The 21,656-nt window shown below is 55.1% G+C and overlaps 1 protein-coding gene across 4 annotated transcripts; it reads left to right on the top strand.

Moving 5' to 3' along the window:
- Window positions 1–1,326: 1,326 nt before the first annotated feature.
- BMF (Bcl2 modifying factor) lies at window positions 1,327–20,123 on the top strand. Of its 4 annotated transcripts, none has more exons than XM_056133602.1 (4): window positions 1,327–1,447; window positions 3,574–3,870; window positions 5,719–5,879; window positions 19,931–20,123. In XM_056133602.1, exons 2-4 carry the CDS (start codon window positions 3,579–3,581, stop codon window positions 20,030–20,032), a joined length of 555 nt encoding a protein of 184 aa, XP_055989577.1. In that variant the 5' UTR covers window positions 1,327–1,447; window positions 3,574–3,578; the 3' UTR covers window positions 20,033–20,123. The 4 variants fall into 4 exon arrangements, with proteins under 4 accessions (XP_055989577.1, XP_055989576.1, XP_055989578.1 ...); XM_056133601.1 differs by having other exon boundaries at window positions 1,327–1,456; XM_056133603.1 differs by lacking the exon at window positions 1,327–1,447 and adding an exon at window positions 1,885–2,052.
- Window positions 20,124–21,656: the final 1,533 nt, after the last annotated feature.

Below are 21,656 nucleotides of genomic sequence, written 5' to 3'. Positions count from 1 at the left end.
GGCAGTCACTGGAACAATGTAGGGTGTAGATTCACGCGAAATAGCTCGTACAAGGTTTCCTTTGCAAGACAGTCTGCGATCTCACGAGCGCGGTCTCTGGACACCGCCCCAAACAGGAGGCGTGTCCACTGCCCACGCAGCCCCCTAGTCGCCGAAGGCTGCTTGTTTTCAAAGCATCCGTGCCCGGTCAAGCAATCCTCTGCAGGTTTCTGATTCTGCAACACAGTAACAGCGCCAGACACACTTGTTCCCGTGCTTCCGACAGCTCTGGGACTGCGGTTTTCTTTGGACCCAGGATCCACCAGGGACCTGCACCTCGCACCCAAGGAAAGGCGGGCGCGCCTTAAAGCTCCCCCACCCACCCTTCCTCCTCCCACCTCCGCCTCTCTGGACGCGCCCTCGTTACTCGGCCTATTCCAGAGACGGAGAAGATAAAAGTCACTTTGGCGCCCCCTCTCTCCCTTCGAACCGAAAGAACCCGGGGACCCTCGGGTGCTTACCGAGCCTGCGTCGGGAAAGTACCCTGCGCAGACGAGTGCGCTCGCCTTGCGTCTTGGACTGGGGGTCGGAATTTTGCTCGGCCCCTTGACATGTTTCCTAGGGAAGGTTCGCACATTCTTGACCGTCCCTGGCCGGCGCCCAGCCCGGGACTTGGGGTTCCACTTGCCATTGGCCGCGGCGGGCCTGACGCGCGGGGGCGGGGCCTCATCAGCTGTTTGCGGGATGCCCGGAGCGGGCGTATTTTGGAAACAATACCGCGCGGTGCAGAGTGGCCTCTCCCGCGCCGTCCAGCCCGCCGCCGCCGCCGCCCCTCGCCGCGCCTCCCGCCTCCCGCCCCGGCCGGGTGAGCGCCCGAGCGCTGGGAGGACCCGGCCGAACCGGATCGCACCTCCTCGGGCGGGGGGAAGTGGGAAGCGAAGTCGCGCTGCGCGTGGGGGCCCGGGAAGGGTTGGGCTGAGGGCCACTGCGGGGTGACCCTGCAGGACGGGGGCTCTAGTGTGTGAAAGTGGCGGTGGGGAGGGGGGTGGTGCTGCTGCAAGGACCCACGTCTAGGCACGCTGCTCCACGAGGGAACTTGCGGGAAATAAGCAGCGCCAGAATCTCCCGGGAGTAAGGGTCCAGGTAGGCAGGAGAACCTGCGGAGCACTGCGGGGGCGGCCCCGCAGCCAAGCGATACCCCCCGGGCTCTGCAGCTGACTTTGGGCTAGGGGCAGGGGAGTCGTTAGGGGGAGGCGTCCTGCCTGTGCTGCAGAGTCCGACGGATCGTCTCCTAATTTACAGCTGGGTTTCCACCCCCCCCGCCCCACTCCGCCCGCTTCTCCCTCCCACCTCTTCCTCGCCACTTGAGTTTGGGCGCCCAGCCCCCGAGTGCTCGTCACGCTGGACCCTGGCGCGGAGCCCTGGCATCACGACTCGGAGGCCGAGACTCTCTCCTGGAGCCCCCCAGGTCTGCGCTGTGAGTGTGCGCGCGCGGGGAGATGTGCGTTTGCAGAGCCCCGGTGGAGCTTTGGAGCGAGGGTTTGGCTCCTGCCGCCTTCCAGGAGGAGGAGCCTGAGTTCAGCATCCCCGCGAAAGCCCCGAGGGGCTGGGAAAGCGCCCGCGGGCTCGCGCCCCCCCTGGCTCGGAGTGAAGCTTTCCCGGTGGGTGCTGGAGCGCACCTTCTCCTGCCGATCTGAGTATCACCTCCTCCACTCAGGGCCAGGAGGAGAGGGTCCTTCTCGTGTCTTCGCGATTCCATCAGACTGTGCTCAGCACCCTCTCGGGTGGGTGGCTCCTGCCTAGGGAAGAACCACCTGCAGTAGCTGCGGGGAGAGCGGGGAGGAGCGGGCACTGGCCCGGCCGCGCCCTCGGGCTGCACCTCCCCCCACGGTCCAGTCCGGGCAGGGGCTGAACTTTGGGGCTTTGCTGAGTGGGGGAGGGGGAGGTGAAGGCTTCAAAGGAAAAGCCAAGACAATGAGTCCCGCTAGTGATTGGTTCCGAGGGTCCCTTCTTAGGTTGGAATTGCCAGTTTGCAGCGACGAAGTGGAAGGACTTCAGGGAAGCCCCAACCAGGTGACTGGCAGAACCACCCTTGGTCCTTTGAGTAGGCAGTTCTGTTTCCCCGTACTGATAAGCTGAAATTCCCTCACCCTCTCTCGGAAATAGTCCCCGGAGAGCTGCCATATGCCCGTTTCCCTGGCGTGGAGCACATCTCCTCACGGTCCAGGCAGAGATTGGAGCCCAGACAGTTTGCACACTCATGCACTTCAGAGCCAGCTTGTGTGGGGGAGAGCCAGGATCTTCTGAATTTAACTGAGATTCCTTTAAGTCCTGCACTAACCCACAGACCATTTGGCACTTTCTTCAAAGGCAGGAGTCAATTCCCAGGGGATCTCTAATTGAATCTGACAGTGACAAACATTGTTTCTCTGTAACCTTAACCATTCAGGTGGTTACTGCCCCAGGGGGGCTGGTGTGTGTGTGTGTGTGTGTGTGTGTATGTGTGTGTGTGTGTGTGTGTGTGTGTGTCTGTCTGTCTGTCTGTCTGTTTGTCTTTTCTGTCTGGGTTGGAAGTTCAAGATGTTGGATGGCTCCAAATTCCACGCCCAAGAGCCATCAGGTGGTGTGAGAGGAACTTCTTTATCACCAACCTGACTCGCACAGGCGGTGAGTGAGGTCACACGGAGAGAGGGCTGAATTTCACTTCCTTCTGTGAGGCAGGTTGTACCAATCTCAGCCTGGGTGATGTCGGGAATGGTGGGCTGGGAGGAAAGATTTGCAGTCAGGGAGACTGGTGAGTGGACTGTGTGTGTGTGTGGGGGGTGCTGGCCACTTTGCTGGGTACCCCTACCTACCCCCTGGACCAACCTGGGCAGACAGTTCCACTGGGCTAAACTACAAGCAGCTAACCGGGCTTTCTCTTCTCTGTCTCTCCTCTCTCGCTCCCTCCCAGGACACACTCTTACCACATCGGGGAGCCTGTTTGTTGTGTTGAGCAAGCAGGGGGTGGAGACTAGAAGAGATGGGCAGCGGGGCGGAGCTTAGCAGGTTTGGAGGGAACCTGGCAGCCGGGAATCGCTTGCTTTTGTTTTTGCAGGGAAGCTCCCAGAGCCTTGGTGGTGACTGCAGGGCAGCGTGTGCGTGCGTGTGTGTGTGCGCGCGTGTGTGTGTGTGCGCGCGCGCGTGTGTGTGTCTGTTCTGTGAGTGCTGGGTGTGCAGCCGGCCCCAGCACCCTTCTGCTCTCCCGCAGCCCCTGGAGCCTAGCCTTGTTGACGTTTCCCCAGGTAGCCCTTGTTCTTGCAGCAGCTGACCTTACCCTGACGGGGTCCATAGAAGTCAGACAACGTGACTGAGAAGGGTCAGAGGGAGAGGCCAAGAGGAGGGTTACTCTGGGCAGACCCAGAGAAGGGATGTGGAGTGTCCCTGAGCTCTGAGGCAGTCCACATTTCGGCAAGGGGGGATGGGGGGTGCAGGACTGGCAGGATCTACCACCAGGATGGCCAGATCTCCATAGCTGGACCCATTCCATCAGAGGAGGACGGGGCAGGGAACAGGTGCAGGTGGATACCAGAGGCTTGTCTTGTGCCTTCTCAGGGGACATGGAGCCGCCTCAGTGTGTGGAGGAGCTGGAGGATGATGTGTTCCAGCCGGAGGATGGGGAGCCCAGCACCCAGCCTGGGAGCCTGCTCTCCGCTGACCTGTTTGCCCAGAGCCAGCTGGACTGTCCCCTCAGCCGCCTGCAGCTCTTCCCTCTCACCCACTGCTGTGGCCCTGGACTTCGCCCCACCAGCCAGGAAGACAAGGCCACCCAGACCCTCAGTCCAGCCTCCCCCAGCCAGGGTGTCATGTTGCCTTGTGGGGTAACAGAAGAACCCCAGCGCCTTTTTTATGGTGAGTGCTCTCAGCCTCGGGACTCCTCCCATAGAGACTGGGGGAAAAGAGGGGACTTTCCCTCCCCAAACCTGCCTCTGCTATTTCCTTCCCCAAACCCAGCGGCAGGCTCTCTTGATTCCTCGATTCTCACCCCCTGCTCACCCCCTGCTCGGTGCCTGTCACCTCTTGGTGCCCTGTGCCCGCCCCGCCCCCCCCCCCCAAAGAGCCAGTTGCCTTGCCTTGAATTTTCCTCTTTTGCTGCTTCCTGGAGGGTCCATGGATGGGAGGAAGGGAATGTGGGCCTCTACATTTATGTCTTGGGGGCCCCGCCTCCTGCATCCTGGTAGTGATGTGCCCGGAGATCTCGTCAATAAAGGAGCTAACCTTGCCCTGGAGAATTGGGGGTGCTATGTGCAGCTGTTGACACAGAAAGGAAAACCCCCGTCCCTTCTGGGAGGGAAGGTTCCTGAAGGCAGAAGGTGGCTTCCAGTAGTCACTTGGGACTTTCTGTGCTTGGAACAGGAACTGGAGAAAGAAGAGGCCTTGGGCCTGGCTGGGCTCCTTGCCAGCAGAGGGGCTGTTTCCAAGGCTCAATCAGACAAGACCCCTTCATTTGTGGGCTTAAATGGTTTGTTTTATGAGCCCTTCTCTGGCAAAAGGGCAGGGTTAGATCCTCTGTCTGTTTTCTCTTTTTAGCACTGTAGCTGGCCGAGGGAGGGGACAGGAGCCGAGGTTCTCTGGCAGAGGCTGATGTGGTGATTCCCTGCGGGACCGGCCCCCAGAGCCATCCAGGCTGGGCAATTCTGGCGGGATTGGAAGAGGGAGGAGACGGGCGGGCCGGCGCCCCTTGCGGCAGTAAGCCGCAGTGCAGGGATTTGGGCCTCCTGTTGCTCAGAGACAGGCAGCTCTCAATTTTACTCACCCTAATTTGTAGGGTCCAAAACCAGGCTTCCTCTGTAGCCCTAAAAAGTTAACGTGTGAGGGCTGGAGCAATAGCACAGCGGGTAGGGCATTTGCCTTGCACGCAGTCGATCTGGGTTTGATTCCCAGCATCCCATATGGTCCCCCCAAGTACCGCCAGGAGTAATTCCTGAGTGCAGAGCCAGGAGTAACCCCTGAGCATTGCCAGGTGTGACCCAAAAAGCAAAAAAAAAAAAAAAAAAAGTTAGCATGTGAGTCCCAACACCTCCAGAAAAAAAAAAGTGAAGAGACTTTTTGTTTTGTTTTTGGTTTTGCGCCACACCCAGCAGTGCTCAGGGGTTACTCCTGGCTCTATAACCACAGGGTCATTCCTGGTGGTGCTCAGGGGACCATGTGGGTTTGGAGCTGGGTCAGCTGCATGAAAGGCAAGTGCCCTACCCACTGTCCTATTGCTCCAACCCCCTGAAGACAGTTTTGGTTTTCTCTTTTTCTGTTCACTGGTTTTGCGCTACCCAGGAGCTTGCAGTGCTGGGTAGCTCCCAGAGAGGAGCTTTAGTTGGTGACGACAGGAATTCCTATTGCTACCGGAGTAGTAAACAGTGGTCAGACATAGCTTGGTCAATAAGGACAGACTGGCAAATTTGCCCAGTCATGTAATCTGTGCGGGGGGGGGGGGGGGGGGGGGGCGGGAGCTGGGGGAGGGAGAAGGGGGCGGGGGGGGGGTGGCAGCGGGAAGCTGGGCCAGTCCCTCCTGTTTGCCCAGCATCAACTCTTCCACACCCTGCAGCAGGCACGCCAGGCGTCCAGATTTGGCCCTGTGCCCCAATAAATGGAGGCTTCACTCCCCTACCTTTTCGTACTAGGGTTTACCCTCACAGCCAGGTCTTGGTCTGGTGGGGCAGCCATACAGAAGGCTGAAGTGTGGGTCCGCCTCTGTCTATGCAGGCAATGCGGGCTACCGGCTCCCTCTCCCTGCCATCTTCCCTGCCAGCTTGCCGCTAGGTGAGCCACCCCCTGAAGGGCAGTGGCAGCAGCGCGCGGAGGTACAGATTGCCCGAAAGCTTCAGAGCATCGCAGACCAGTTCCATCGCCTTCACATGCAGCAAGTATGCCTGGGGGGCTTGGGAGGGGCATGGGGTGGGGGGGTCTGAGTGTTGGGGGGGTGCAGAGCCTGTTTGTCTCTGCTGGCTTCAGATGTGGTCCCAGAGTTTTGGCTTAGCTTTTGGGATTCCCAAGTGCTGGGTGAGCAGTCAGAGCACCAAGGTGGCTGTCAGCCCCACCCTTAGCCCAGACCCTGTAAGAAAGGGGGCTCAGAAGATGCTGAGATCCCCCTTCGAGAATGACATGCCTTTCCGCAACCTTGCTAGACAAACAGTCTTCTTGAGACCAGGGTCGAGGATTGCCCTTCACTTACCCACTTACCTAGTGGGAGTGTTTGGGGGCCTACCAGGGGCAGACGACTCAAAGGACTGAGCACACACTTCACATGCTGGAGTCCCAAGTTTGATCTTGGGCATTGCATGGTCCCCTGAGCACTGCCAGGAGAAATGCCAAAGTGGTATGGGGGTAGTAGCCTGTTTGCACCAGTGGATGTGGTCCTTAAACCGGGGGAAGGTGGAGAGAGAGAGAGAGAGAGAGAGAGAGAGAGAGAGAGAGAGAGAGAGAGAGAGAGAGAGAGGAGAGAGGTTCTTTTCAGGGTGCTGCAATTCAGCTGGACAGTGGGGGTGGGGGGGCTGGCAGAGGAGACTCAGTGGGAAGCGGGAAACCCTGGGATGGTACTGAGTGTGTGGGGGAAAGTGGTGGAACCGGTTGTAACCTGACACTTTCCAGCTGGGGAGGCTGCTCCTCATTGTCTCTGTCTGGGAATGGGCCTGGGACTCTGTGTGTGTGCACCTCGGAGAGTCTCTCTGGACCTGCTGCCCGGTGCTGGGCCGGGTGCTTGGCTGGCAGCCTGGCACTAGCCCCGCCAGGGCGGAGCATCGTGTGTCAGTCGAACATGTGGCAGAGTCCATCAACAAAAGCGGCGGCTGGCAGGCTCGTGCTGCAGGAGCCCTCCGTGCCACGGGCTGGAGGCTGCCGGGCTCCGAGGTGCTGTCTGGGCCAGCCCCCGAGGCACTTAACCCTTCCTCTCTGCGCTGCCTTTCTGGCTGACTGCCAAGGTGGGGAGCGGATCCTGGCTAGGGCAGCCATGACTGACGCCAAGGCACAGTCACCTGGGAATGCACTGACATGTCCCCACCTCTGTCTCTGGGCTGTGTGTGTGTGTGTGTGTGTGTGTGTGTGTGTGTGTGTGTCCGTCTGTCTGTCTGTCTGTCTGTCTAGCTGGCAGGAAGTCAACAAAATCACTTCCTAGGACTAGGCCGACCCAAAAGGTTTTCTAACCCCGGAGAACCAGGGAATAGTAACTTTGGCTTAAGGGCAAATCCTTATCGGCCCAAGGGGAAAGAGAAATTGACTGGGTTTCCTGCCTTGGGGGTGAGAGGTGGTGCTGAGGGAAATGTGGGGCTTGACCTGGTCCTGGTTGGCTCCCTCCGTCCTGGAGTGATCAGGAAGTGGGGGCACGTGGAGGGGACCCTAAACTTAGAAAGACTGCCTGGCCTCCCCCTCTGGCCCCAGAAGCTGTAGTTCCCTAGCCCCTCCTTTGATTGTTTTCTGGAAACTTGGCTCCGAGTTCACCCCTCCGTCCATCCGTGTGTAGACTCACTGATTCTTGAGGTCTCTTGGCTTCCTTTCTGCCCATTCAGTCCCTCTCCCCGCCTTGAACAGCCCCGGCCAGGAGGCCAATTCCCAGCTTCCAGGGCCGGTGCTGGAGCAGATGGAGGCTACAAGTCTCAGGGCTCCTCCATCCTCTGTGGAACCATCTGGAAGGCAGCTTTCTTCATCCCTACTAGACTTCTTCATCCATGTTTCCCAGAACTTCCCCTTGTCCAGTGGCCAGCCCCTGTGGGCTAGGCCGCCACAGGCACCTTCCCAGCTGGGCTTGGCACGGGACTGGAGCACAGCCCTGGGTGCCCTCTTCCTTCCTGAATCAGTTTGTACCCCAGGTGTGGCCCTGCCCTGGACTGCTTGGCACGTCCCCCTGCTCTGCTGTTGCCTCTTGTAAGACACAGTTCGGCTCTAGACAGGACAGTGGCCTCTCAGCCACTCACCCAGCAGACTGAGGGCCAGAGCAGCTGACCAGAGATCCCCGTGGCCCCCAGGCACCTGCCAGCCACCCCCTCTCTACCTTGTGACAGCAGGAGAGTGGCCAGAGAGGCCTTTACACAAAGCTGGGCTTTCTGCCCATGGAATTTTCTTCCTTTTTGCCCCCTCCTCTCTCTGTCTCCTGCTCACAGCACCTCCCACAGCCCTCCCTGAGAGTTTGGGAGGCAGTGGGGAGTGAGGACGGGATGTGAGGATCAGTCTTCAGCAGGGAGACCACTGACATTCAGAGGACCCGGGCAACTGGTTGTCAGCAGTGAGTCACATTCTGATTTTGGTGATTAAATGAATTCCAGTGGAACATTTCGTATCTGGAAAGCATTGTCGTCTCATCCCTGCTCTGATGCTTTTCCACTTCCCTCACCCCTTTCCTCACCTTTGCAGGCAGGGAAACAGAGGCTGGGAGAGAGAGCGTTTAGGATGAGGTCTCTGGGCTCTGGCCCCAAAGGTACACGGCCAGGGTTTGAGTGTCTGTCATGGGGCAGCCACAGGACCCCACAGAATCCATTTCCTCTGTCAATGAAAGCTAAGACCTGCGCGTTTCACAGAGAAGCTTGAGAAGATACCTATGACCGTCCCGGGCACTCTGCAGATATTCTTTAATGCTTGATTCCCCCACATTTGCTCCTGTTTATTCACAAGCCTCGTTCCCACCCCGCTCTCCAAGCTGATCCTTGCATGGAGCTGCCTGCCCTGCAACCCTCTCCCTGCTCTGTCCATGGGACCCAGGTCCATGCAGACTCTGTTCTGGCCTTAAGCTCTTGTTCTCAGACACCAATAATCACTGCCATCTAAGCTTAGAGAGCCATAGCAGACAGCCCAAGAGGCAACGAGAGGGTCTGGAGCGATAGCACAGTGGATAGGGCATTTGCCTTGCATGCAGCCGACCCGGGTTCAATTCCCAGAATCCCATATGGTCCCCTGAGCATCGCAAGGAGTAATTCCTGAGTGCAAAGCGAGGAGGAACCCCTGTGCATTGCCGGGTGTAACCCAAAAAGCAAAAAAAAAAAAAAAAAGGCAACGAGAGGTGGAGGGCTTGGTCCTTTCCTTCTTTGTCCTGAGATGGGACCGCAGAACTGCCACTCTCCCAGATCCTGGAGGGAATGTGAGACCCTGCATTTTGTCCCTGGTTACAGACCTCAGTTTTTCTGACCTGTTTTTCTGGGTTTTGATTTGGTTTGATTTGGGGGCCATACCTGGCAATGCTCATGAGCTCTGTGCTTGGAGGTCACTCCCAGCAGTACTTGGGGGACCAGGATCACACTGGGGTCAGTCACATGCAGGCAAGTGTCCATCTGTACTGTCTCTTACCCCCCTCCCCCAACATATCTCTCACAGAGTATAGTATCCTGGGTGGAGGTCTAGACAGGTCACCAAAGCGGTCTGCTGTGGGGGACAGGTTAGGAGAGTGGGCAAGGAATTGGAGGCAGAATATCAATGAGGTGCTCTTGTTGATCTTTGGGGTCTTTGGAGCAGGATGATAGTGAGAGGCCGAGTGAGTGGAGGCCACAACTTTATCGATACCTGCTCACCTCTCCCACCCTCCTTGACTGGTCAGGTGGGCAAGGGTTTCTCTTTACTCTGTATGTTCGCCCCTGGTAGTCTGCTGACCATAGCCTGCCTTAACGCAGGCACCAAGGGTGACCGTTCGCTTTATGCTGGGAAGAAGGGTTCACTTCCTCTTGGGCCGTCCAGACCAGAGCTGAGCCTGCTTCCTTCCAGCCTCTCCGCTGTGGCCTCTGCCCAGGCTGCGTAACCGTGGCCGCATAGTGCGTTAGAAAAGTCTCCTGACCTCATGGCTCATCCTGACACTTGTAGGGGTAGCTGGACAGGGTGAAGCCCAGAATCTTCAACAAAGAGTGGCTCTGGTGGGTCATTCGATGAATAAGGCTATAGGATGGTGGGGATTCTTCTTGTTGGAAATTACTTTTTCACCTGGGCCAGGGGTAGCTCCATTCACAAGAGTCAGACTTGGAAACAACTTGAATAGTCATTACTATTCACTGAAACAAAACCTGCAAAGAAATGTCAGCCGCTACTCCCTTCCAACCCTCTTTAGTTACGATATCACAGAAGGCTAATCAGAGGGGCTCCCAACTCTGCCACTTAGGAGTTCTGTGTTCCAGACCAGCCGTTGAAAGTCTCCGAGCCCGTTTCTCATCCTTACTTTATAGGGGTAAGGTAAAAGCCCTTGGAAGATTGTATCATATACCAGACAGGATCATATACCTATATGAAGACAGGATGTGGGAATTTGCTTAGAACTGGCTTTATATTCTCATAGAGCTCTTTTGGATGTTGCAGGCAAAGTGGTGTTTGCACGATTTTTTTTTTTTTTAACTAGCAGCTTTGCAGCCAGTGGTCTGGATCCTTTGTTCTGGGACTTTTGACTGCCTCCTGACCTTTTGGGGGGGTATCTCCGATTGGGCAATTGGCTTCTGCAGCACAGACAGTGGTTAATGAAGTTTTTTCAGACCCTAGCGGAGGGCCTCTGCAAACATGAGCCCCAGAGATTCACCCAAGAGTGAGAGGGTCCCTAAGGAGCCAGGTTCTGTCCCAGAAGTGGGAGGTCCACCTAGGCCTGGGCCTGGGGGAGGGGAGGGGCTGTGCGTGAGAGCCGGGGCTCAGGGCCCTGTGTTTGCTCTGTGGCTGGCTCTGTTTATATCGCTCGCTATATTTAGCTTCTGAGTCATCAGCGGGCTGACTGGAGGCCGAGTTCCCCACACAGCTCTGCACCTGACTGCACTCTCTTCCAGGAGAAGGGCCTTGTAGTTCCGGATAGTTCCTTCCCTCCTGACCAAGGCAAGCCATGGGGATGGGAGTCACCTTTGTGTGTGTGTGTGTGTGTGTGTGTGTGTGTGTGTGTGTGTGTGTAGGGAGGGAGGGGGCAGGCTGATGGGAGGGGGAGGCGGAGACACTGAAAAAGAGGCATAAAGAAAAACATCTGGTTTGCTTATTGATCCCTGTCTGTTAACCAAGAGGGCATGTTCCATGACCAGAATGACAACTGTCGGGTGTGTGTGGTGAGGAGGAGGAGGAGGAGGAGGAGTGGGAGGAAGGGTAGAGAGAAGGAGGAGGAGGAGGATGTGGTTGTCCCACCTTCTTCCCCACTTACTGGGCCTTGTCCTGTCCTGGAACCTGGCCCCAGGTGGGACCAGAAGCCCCAGCTGCAAAGGCTCCATGTTGGAAATCAGAGCCCTGGGCTTCCTTCTCCACAGCCTTGTAGGCTCACCACAGATCCGTCCCCTCCTCAGTTCCCCCTCGCCTTTGACCGGTGCATACATGCCACTCATAGTGCTACCTGAGCACCTAAGAAGTTGCCTGTAGCTTGATGGAGACATTTTCAGGTGGAGGGACATGGGTGTTGCTTCAGGACTTCCTGCCTTTAGGAATTGCAGAGCTGGGGACCTGGGGGTGTGTGGCATAACCCTGAGCCCACCCCTAACCCCTATGGCCAACACCAGTGGCTTTGATTTTTTTTTTTATTAGAGGCTGCCCTCCTGCTGTGTACTGAGAGCTCGCTAGCCCCGGCTGCCCTTCAGTACTGGGAGAGGTGATGGGTCTTGCTGCTGGGGCGGCTTCCTTAGCACCTTAGCACCGCCCTTGGCACTGCCATCTGGGCCAAGGAAGCTCTTGAAAAGGAAATTTTTTTTCCTTTTCCATTTTGCACTATTGATGAATCCTGACTGGACGGGATTGGAAGCAATGGGTGCCCTTGGCCCATGAGGGTTGCTCCTGGCTCCTGGCAGCCCTTGTTTAGCGCAGAGTCCCTCTCAAAGTGAAAAGTCAGGATTTCCCATGAGTCCGGTCAGAGATGACCCTCTTGGGGGATGGGTGGTGCTTGGATCGCTCGTGCCACGGTTTCCAACTTCTCTCTTGTCCTCACTGGGGAGGGCCGAACAGCTGCTGCTACCACGAGCCTAAGTGCTACCATGAGCCCTAGTGCTTTCTGTAATGTTCTCCATTAACCACCACTGTCACCTTGCAGTGTCCATTTCCTTAGCCCCATTTCCTTGGAAACCGAGACTCTGAGACTAAGGCTCTTACCCATGTGACCTCAGGAGCAGAGCGGGGAACTGCACAGATGAGGCTGATTCCTTTTTTTTTTCTTTTTTTTGCTTGCTTTTTGGGTCATACCCGACGATGCACAGAGGTTACTCCTGGCTCATGCACTCAGGAATTACTCCTGGCGGTGCTCGGGGGACCATATGGGATGCTGGGAATTGAACCTGGGTCGGCCACGTGCAAGGAACACAGAACTCCTAAGTGGCAGAGTTGGGAGCCCCTCTGATTAGCCTTCTGTGATATCGTAACTAAAGAGGGTTGGAAGGGAGTAGCAGCTGACATTTCTTTGCAGGTTTTGTTTCAGTGAATAGTAATGACTATTCAAGTTGTTTCCAAGTCTGACTCTTGTGAATGGAGCTACCCCTGGCCCAAGTGAAAAAGTAATTTCCAACAAGAAGAATCCCCACCATCCTATAGCTCTACCTGCTGTGCTATCACTTGATTCTAAAGCCATTCTCCTCTCCTCACCCGTGTGGGCATCAGTAGGTATGGCCACGAGAGCCAAGCTGTTGGTGCCTGCCCACCAGGTGTCCCCTTAGAGGGCAAAATCACCAGGACAGCTTTCTCTCCTGTTGATCTTCGTGGCCTTCGAACGCCTAGCTCAGTTGGGTGCTTGATAAAAGCTTGCTGAACTGAGGGAAAACATCTCTCCCACTTCTTTGCAGTGGAATTTTCCTAGAGGCTCCCTTATCTCTGCGGTCCTGTTCTCAGCCCAAGGCTCTTTCCTTCAGCCTGGGGGTGTGTGGGATTTGGGGGGAGGGGGGCATCACTTTATGGAGCCTCTCTTTCTGGGAAAGCAGGCTCTGTACTGTTCTGTCTTTTCACGACGTGGAGCTTGGTTTCAGACCACGGTCTGATGTTATAATTTCAGACCTGTTTTAGCCTCATCGCTGTTTGATCTTTAGTTAGCTCTGCCTTTGGAAAGTTTTGTTTCTTTTTTTCTGGTCCATAGCATCCTTGCTAAATAGTTAATGATCTGGAAATAATGTCTCTAAACATACTAGGGGAGTAGTTCTGTGGCGATTCTCTTTGAAATGTTAACACGCCTTCATAATGCAAATAAACATACTGTAATATATATGTGTGTGTGTAATGTGCATATATATATATAATTTTTTGGGGGGGTGGAATTTGGGCCACACCTGGCAGTGCTTAGGAGTTATTCCTGGCTCTGCCTTCAGGGATAACTCCCAGCAGGGCCTGGAAGACCATCTGGGAAAGGCCGGGGATCAAACCTGGGTTGGCCATGTGCAAGACCAGTGCCCTACCTACTATACTATCACACTCTGGCCCAACAGAATGTAATATTTTATTCAAAGAGCAGAACGTTGGAGTCCTAAGTCAGGAATCACAGTAGGCCACCCCTCCACCCCATTCACTTACTTGGGAAAATTTTCTGAGCCTTTGCATCCCGGTCTGTGAAAAGGGATCCGTAGAATCTGTGTTTCCTCTGAGATCTGGGTGAGGTTCATCGGAAAGCCGACCCTTCTGTTCTTAGTCGAGAGAGCATCAGTAGCTGTGTGCTTGGTATATCTGCAGACCCCTTTCAAAACAGCCACAGCGTGGCTGGGCTCCTTCTGATTACTTGGAGCGGGGAGGGGTTAGCTCTAGTGGGGATATCTGAGACACAGATGACATACAAAGCCCTCCAGGGTGTGAATTGGATCCAGAGAGGGAGATACAGGTGAGATGCTTATCCATGGACAGCAGGGAACATTCTTTGTGCTGAGGGCAGAGGCCACGCGGGATAAAACAGAGTTTGATTTGTGTAATTCAATCTTGTTGCACTCTACAGTCAGTTTTCTTTTTTCTCTTCTTTTTTTTTAAAAAAAAAATTTTTAAAGCCCTTTACAACTGGGGCCCTCTCTGGGCTGGATGCTGATCCAATCATGGCAAGGGCTTGTTCGTGCTGGCCAGACATCAGCTGCTCCTGGCCCCGGACAAGCGGGTTATCTCACCAGGCTGACTTGTCTGTTGTTGCTGTACATTTGTTGAGTGTCCACTGTTCGTGCCCATGGGTCCCCTCACACACTGTGGGGATGACTTGAACACCTGTCAGGTGACCGCCTTCACGCTTGATCCCAGCAAAAAAGGGAGACTGAAGTCACCAAGTCTCTGAAACTTGACTCTGATGAGAGACAGATTTTCTTTTTCTTCCTTTTTTTTGTTTTGTTCTTGGTTTTTGTTTTGGGGCCACACCTGTCCGTGCCAAAGGGGCAAAGGGGAGGGTGCTGCTCCTGGTTCCGTGCAGGGTAGGGGGGGGGGGCTCCCCTTTCTCTGCATACCCTCTCCTGAAGGATCCACGTTCTCAGCTCTTCCATTGTCTGTGGGTGCTTTGAACGGTTCCTATTGGTGCTTAGGAGACCATCTAGTGACAGGATCGAACCCCACATGTGGAACCCGCACACGAATCCTTTGACCTATTATCTGTCTGGCCTCCATTTCATTTCTTATTTATTTGGATGGGGTGGCTATTCTTTTGCTTTCCTTTTCTTTTTAAGTTCTCATTTGAGGGATCAAACCAGAGCCAGCTGTGTGTAAGGCTGGCACCTTAACCCCTGGACTATCTCTCCGGCCCTTATTTTTTTTGTGATGTTGGGGACGAGACCCACACCATACAGGGTAAGCCTGTACTCTGCTGATGGGTCACATCTCTGCACTTACAAAGAATATTGCTTTGGGTCACACCTGGTAGTGCCCAGGGCTTACTCCTGGCTCAGTGCTCAGGGATCACTCCTGGGGGGCCTGGGGGGACCTTGTGTGGTGCTGGGATCAAACTGGGGTCAGCTGCATGCTAGGCCAACATCTTAGCTGCTGTCCTATTCCTCTGGCTCCTGAAGAGAGGATTTCTCTGCACCCTGTTGAGTCCTTTCCTTTGGCCATTCACCTATTCTTGCCCTCCGGATCTGAGACTGACCCTCACTCTGAATTCCAGGTCTCTGGCTTAAACTTAGTTTCCCTTCTTCCCCTGAGGGCACCCTGACTATACATTCTGAGCACCCCCTAAGCCCGGTTCCTACCTTTAAAGGGCACTGCCCTTGATTCTGGGAGCTCTGGGCCTTACTCCAGGGGACTGCTCTTGTTGATCTCAGATTATGTGCTGGGCCCTGGGCCAGCTGCCCAGGAGACAGAGGCCAAGCGGACTCTTTCCTGGTTCCCCCTTCCCTCTCCCCTTCCCCTGCATACCTTCTCCCAAAGGACCCACATTCTCAGCCCTTCCGTTGTCTGCGGGTACTTATGCTGTTGGGGGAACACTGATTTCCTTCCTCCTTGCTTCCTCTCTCTTGCCTCCTTTCAAGCCTTCAGTTCTTTTTCTTTTTAATGAAACTCTTGTTTAATTTTTTAAAAAGTCACTATTATTTCATATAAGAAGTAGGGAACTTTTTTGGGGGGGTATGTTGCAGTTAGGTTTAATTTCAGAAAAGGGGCTTTTGTGAAATTAATGCCAGTGAGCACCTACCCTGTGGCAAGAGAATATACGTGGAATATATGTGGCATCTGCTTGTCCCCAGAGAAAGGACTCCTGGGACTGTTGGCCGGTTCCTGTACCCGATCTTGCCAGTCTCACAGCTGTGGTGACAGCCAGCTTAGCTCTTGGGGGACAGTCTGTTCTTAGGGCCCAAACAGCTTCCCCCCACCACCACAATCACCACCACAGACCAACAGCCTTCTGAGTTATAATCCTAAAGACAATTGTGGATGACTAAGTCCAAATCTCCAAGCTTTGGGGTTGGAAAGCACCTCCAGAGTTTCCAAATAAAAGCCTGTCTGTGGCCTGGCTGCAGTAGACCACCTGGGCAAGATTTACCTCGGGCTGGGCCAAGTCATTATCCGGTGAGAAGAGACGGAGAAAGAGTTTGAAGAAAGAACACTCTGAATTGTAGAGCATTTGCTTCCAGGCTACAGGGATCGTGAGTGATTTTATTCTTTCTTAAGTCTTCTCTTTTCCCATTTTTCCGCAATTAGCTTGCAATGGTTTTTATTATTAGAGTAGCTGGCCAAGGCCTGAGAGAGAGAGTACAGGGGGTAAGGCACTTGCCTTGCACACGGCCAACCAAGTTCAGTCCCTGGCTCCCATAGGGTCCTCCAAGCCCTGCCAGGAGTTATCCTTGAGCACTGAGCCAGGAATAAGCCCTGAGCATTGCTAAATGTGGCCCAAAACCTAAAAGCCAACCCCAAACAAAAGACAGCCAGTGCTGCTTCTGATTTTAAAAGTGTCTAGCGGGGCTGAAGCAATAGGACAGCAATAGTGGGGAGAGCATTTGCCTTGCATGTAGCTGACCCAGGTTTGAACCCCAGCGTCCCATATGGTTCCCCCCGGCACACCACCAGGAGTAATTCCTCTGTGCAGAGCCAGGAGTAGCCCCTAAGCATCGCTGGGTGTGACCCAAAAAACCTAAATAAATAAGATAAAATAAATGCATGTTGGGGCTGGAGCGATACCAGAGGGTAGGGCATTTGCCTTGCACGCGGCCGACCTGGGTTCGATTCCCAGCATCCCATAGGGTCCCCCGAGCACCGCCAGGAGTAATTCCTGAGTGCAGAGCCAGGAGTAATCCCTGTGTTACCCAAAAAGAATCAAATAAAATGTGTGTGGTGCAGGAGCTGGTTCAGAACACAACTTTTTGGGCCTCTTCCTTGGAGATTCTAACTTGGGTTGGTCTGCATGAGACCAGGGGGCTCTGCATTGACATTAGCACCTTAGTGGCATCTGTAGAACTGGTTTGGGAACCACCAGTGTGATGCAGTACCAGTATTTTACCTCTGAGGGAAAACTGTGCACCTGTGGTTGGTAGGAAAGCCCGTCCCTAGCGAGCGCCTGGGTTCTGGGACCCCGGAGCCACCCACCTGCCTTCCCTCAGGTTGCCGACTTCTGGGGCTGAGCCAGGGTGGGGCACGCAGCCTGGGTCTTTCCCAAAGGTGGAGCTGAATGCCCTGCCTCCTGCATCCAGGACTACCAGTCTCCCAGGAAGGCCTCAGTCTTCTCTGGCCCACAGCTGTTTCTGGGTACACTAGCACCCACCAGTGATGGACGTGAGGCTTCCTCTTCCCCAGAAATTGCAGCTCCTAAAAGTCATCCAGGTAGCTGGTAGCACCATGAAGGAGATTTAGGTAGAACCTGACTGGGCTGGGTGCTGCGTCCCCGAAGTGGAATGTCCCTCCCTTGACTCCAGAGCTGTTGTGAGATGATCAGGGGAAAGTTTGGTAGAAGGTCGCTGGTGTATCAGGGTGATGGCTAAGAACATGGCTCAAGGGCCAGATGACATGGCTTCTGTCCGCTCTGTTACTGCCTAGCTAGGTGGTCAGGTGAGTCAAACTTAAACGATCTCATCTGTCCAACCGAGTGAATACCTACCACCTGGGCTTGTTGAGTGGGATCAAAGGAGTCGTCGAATGTGTACTTCTTTGTACAAAAGAGCCCGGCATTGCCTACTCTAGGCAGCCCACAGGGTGCGGACATGTAATGCCCATCCAGGAAAAAGCTGTTACTGCTTAACACGGTGATTTTCAAGCCCCAGTCCAGGGACTGGTGACGATTCATAGGCATAAAAAGGTTGAAGTGGCGCTGGAGCATTAGCACAGTGGGTAGGGCACCTACCTTGCACAAGGGATCTCTGACATCCGTATGGTCCCCTGTGCATCTCCAGGAGTAATTTTTTTTTCTTTTGGGGTCACACCTGGCGATGCACTCAGGAATCACTCCTGGCGGTGCTCAGGGAATCATATGTGATGCTGGGAATTGAACCTGGGTCGGCTGTGTGCAAGGCAAATGCCCTACTATCACTCCAGCCCCTCCAGGAGTAATTCTTGAGTGCAGAGTCAGGAGTAACCCCTGAGCATCCTTGGGTGTGCCCCTCAACCCCGTCCCCTACACACACACACACACACACACACACACACACACACACACACACACACACACGTTGAAAGCCACTGCCCGTTGCCTGGGGGTCCTGCTTAAAAAATGTTCATTATGATCCAGCCTGCGTTTTTAAGAAGCTCCAGGTGCTACTGCTTGGGGCTGCTGAACTCTGGGCCCGGAGCACTCACAGCAGAGCCTGGCCGACCTTCAGAGCTTGTTTTGGTGGCTCCTGAGCACGGTGGTTGGCCTTGACCTTTCCCAACAGGCCCTGGAGGAGACTCAGCATTCCAGCAGCCTGGCCTCTCCAGAGACCCATCTTTCCTGGTTTCACTCCTGGGCTGCGACGTGACCTTTGCACCTGTCCTGGGCGGCAGCTGGGGAGGCCTGGCTGGGGGAAGGGGCGCTCTGCCCAGCTGCTACCCTAAGGCCGGCATCTTCAGGTTTGCAGCTGAGTCCGTTTTCACGCCTGCTTTCCTCTAACCAGATTTTGTTAAGCCGGGTGTGTTTCCTCATTTTACTCATCTTTGTTTACAAAATACATGGAAAGCCCTCGTTGTCTCCCTGGCCACCGCCCGCCAGGTCCTGCGCAGCCCTGTGGCACACCCTGATTTCCCTCCAGCTTTCTGGGTGTTTTTTTTTCCAGCCTCCCCTCCTGAAGGGAGATTGCAGAGGGGGAACCCCATTCCCCGGGGTTGGCAGCCTCTGCCATCAGCTTCAGTGGACAGCCCACCTCTCTTGCCTCAGTTTCCCGGTAGCCATGCAGAGAAAGCCAGGGGGCCCAGAGAGGGTCACAGGGGATTGGAGCAGCTCACGATCCACTTTGATCACTTCTAAGTCAGAGCTGCCCGGCTGGCCGGGGCTGGGGCTGTGCACAGACAGCCTAAGAGAAGGTTCCCGCAGCCCTTACCCTAAGCGCGCTCGCCCCGCGGCCACCGCAGTCATCTCGACCCAGCCGTGCTGGCTGCTCTTCGCGCACTGGTGTTTATTTCCCTGTCCACTGAGAAGCCCTGTGGCTAGGGCCTCAGCCCAGCCCTCCCACCCTGGCAGACAGAGAACAAAGAGTGTCTCCCCAGCACCCTGGGGCCCCACTCACTCTTGCTCCCTGGGTACCTGGGTGGGTGGGGCACCCGCCACAATCCTGGGAACCACTGACCCCTGGCCTTTGCCCCAGCTTCCCTGCCTGACAGTAGGACCTGGGATAACCTCCAGAGAGTAGTGTGCATTCTTTGTTTTTGTTTTGTTTTCAAGTATGTTCTTGCTTAACGTTTAATTGGCTCCAGTCAGTAGGAACGCACTCCAAGAGGGATTATTTATGGCTTACTGTCAAGACCAGCTATAAAAAGGGCAGCCCTGAGCCGGAGATGCTGGGGAGGGAGAGAGGGCGGGCGCACAAGTGAAGTGTGTGTGTGTGTGTGTGTGTCTGTGTGTCTGTGTGTCTGTGTGTGTGCGTGTTTGCACTGGATGAAATCAGATTTTTGCTGCCTCAGCAGTGTGGTTTAAATTGAAGATTAACCCTTTGACCTTCACAGTGTCAAATCACTTGCAGATGGAGGCGCCCCCCCCTTCCCCCTTGTTCTCTGTGTTACTTTGGAGTGGGGGGAAGAGGGGGGGCACTTCTCTTTCTTTCTGAAGCAAGTTTGTTGTTCATGCAGCTGAGGTTTGAGGGGCTCAGGAGCCAATCTGATTAAAAGCAGCACTTGGCTAAACTCTGGAAAATCCTGCAAGTAGGGGAAAAAGTTTAATCCTCTTGTGCATAAAGGCACATAAAGAGCCTGTTTTTTTCTTTTTAATGTTAAAACTGCAATTGTTTTTGGAGAACTCTACTATCTCTGTCCCTCCCCGCTTCTGATCCCCCCCCTTCTTCTGACCACCCCCTACCTCCCAAAAAAGATCCACTTGGCTGCGCTGATAGGATTAAAGTATAGGCTGGAGACTAGATAGGAACTTTTATTGGAAATGATAAGGCGTGTGATCCAAGACTACGGTTAGGAGTCACAGAGTTGGTTGTTTTTTGTTTTTTTTTTTCAGCACCAGCAGAACCGAAATCGCGTCTGGTGGCAGCTTCTCCTCTTCCTGCACAACCTCGCATTGAACGGGGATGAGAACCGGAACGGGGCAGGTCCCAGGTGAGGCAGGGATGCCTGCCCTCTCCGCAGGGGGCACACCGGGAAGGACTTCAGCGAGGACTGAGACTGTCTTGTGAAGTTGTTTTTATATCGTTCTCGTGTTTTTAAGATTTTTTTTTCCCCTCTGTGTGTGTACATAAGACATACCCAAGCGGGGCCTCTTTCCCTGTTCGGGGCCGCGACCGGGAATGGGGGCCTTTGTCAAACACTGTTGAAGTTCAGGCTGAACCTTCCGGGACGGTGGGAACTCCCGAGGGCCCTGTGGAGGCGCGTGTCCAGGTGGCCATTGTCAGACCTGCCCAGGGACTGGTGTGCTCTGGAGAGTGGTCTGGAGTTTTCCACAGGAACTCGGTGAAGAAATCGGAGCATGGGTTAGACTCCTAGTTCCACCAGACCTCTCAGCCTTCCACCATGGACAGAGCTGAGGTGCAAGACGTGCTGTCACCCGGCTGCAACCCCGCCCCCAGCCTCGGCGGAGGTGGCTAACTCCAGTCTGGGCTCTCTGTTGGCCCCACCGGTGCCCACCCCAAGGGCTCAGGGATTGTTGTCCAGCCCCTGTCATCTCCAACAGACCTCAGGGAGGGTTGGGTTTTTCTCCAAGGACCCCTCAAATGTGCCACAAAATGAACGAAACTGCTCCGTAGGCCTCAACCTGACACAGTGACACCCAGAGGCCCCCCCCGCCCTCAGGATGGAGGTGTCACCTCTGGCTACCTGGGCCAGGCTGGTTGTTCACCGTGGATGAGCCAAATCACCAGTCAGCGTGCTGTTGCCAGCAGCTTGTGCCTTCGCCAGCTCTTCTCTCAGAAGACCCAGCCAACAGACTTCCCCCCCTCCCAGGACCAGCACTCTAGGGCACCCTGGGGTGGGGTTGCTGGGAGGCTGGGAAATGGGGTGCTGTCCCACTTCCAAGAGTCAGCCCTAGAGGAAACCAGACTTCTTGGTTTCCTTGGAAACAACATACCTCCTCCCCCTTATCCCATTCCTTTTTTCACACGTAGTCGGATACAGGAAGAAGCCGGCACTGCTCAGCGCGGCTAGCTGAGACGTGCGTGTGAGAGAAACAGTGATTTGTGTGGAACCGTCCAGGCTGGGCCCACAGCTCCTGTCTTCCTGCAGCTCCCAGCCAGGCCAGGAGGGCCGGCTTTGGAACTCGCCAGGCTGCAGCTGCCCGGGCACCTCTTTCCTTCTCTCCCTGCTGTGGCACTCAGAGAATTTAAAGCAGCTGGTCCAGCAGCCCTGAGAGCAGACACGGGGAATCTGTGGACCAGACACCTAGTAGAAATTAAATTATGATTTTTTTCATACGTCAGAAAAAATAACATTGGTGCTAATGCTGGAACCAAGCCCAAAGCAAAGGTGGCTGCGTCGGGCAGAGGCCATCCCATGAGTCCCCACAGAAACGGGCGGAGTCCTGCTCTGCGCAGAGGTGTCTTCAGCGGGTGGGAGAGGAAGCGTGGCTGGAGGGGTACAGCCAGGCAGGTTGCTCCCTGCATGGGGAATCTGCTGAGGAAGAAGATGGAGACTGAGATCCAGGGATGCTCTGCCGAGCAGTGGCCTTCGGGTAGGGCCTTGTCTACCCAGAGGACGAGGTGCCTTTCTTAATTTGCACGAAGGTGCTGTTGGGG

The sequence above is a fragment of the Sorex fumeus genome, unplaced genomic scaffold, assembly GCF_029834395.1.
Source record: "Sorex fumeus unplaced genomic scaffold, SorFum_2.1 ptg000098l, whole genome shotgun sequence".
NCBI lineage: Eukaryota > Metazoa > Chordata > Mammalia > Eulipotyphla > Soricidae > Sorex > Sorex fumeus.
This window is presented reverse-complemented; position numbering and strand designations above follow the sequence as displayed.

What these genes read in the sequence shown, in the direction of transcription:
- BMF (XM_056133602.1), top strand. Translation starts at nt 3,579, where the DNA reads ATGGAGCCGCCTCAGTGTGTGGAGGAGCTGGAGGATGATGTGTTCCAG. An exon ending in ACCCCAGCGCCTTTTTTATG is followed by an intron (nt 3,871 to 5,718) that starts GTGAGTGCTCTC and finishes CTGTCTATGCAG; the next exon opens with GCAATGCGGGCTACCGGCTC. An exon ending in ATCGCCTTCACATGCAGCAA is followed by an intron (nt 5,880 to 19,930) that starts GTATGCCTGGGG and finishes TTTTTTTTTCAG; the next exon opens with CACCAGCAGAACCGAAATCG.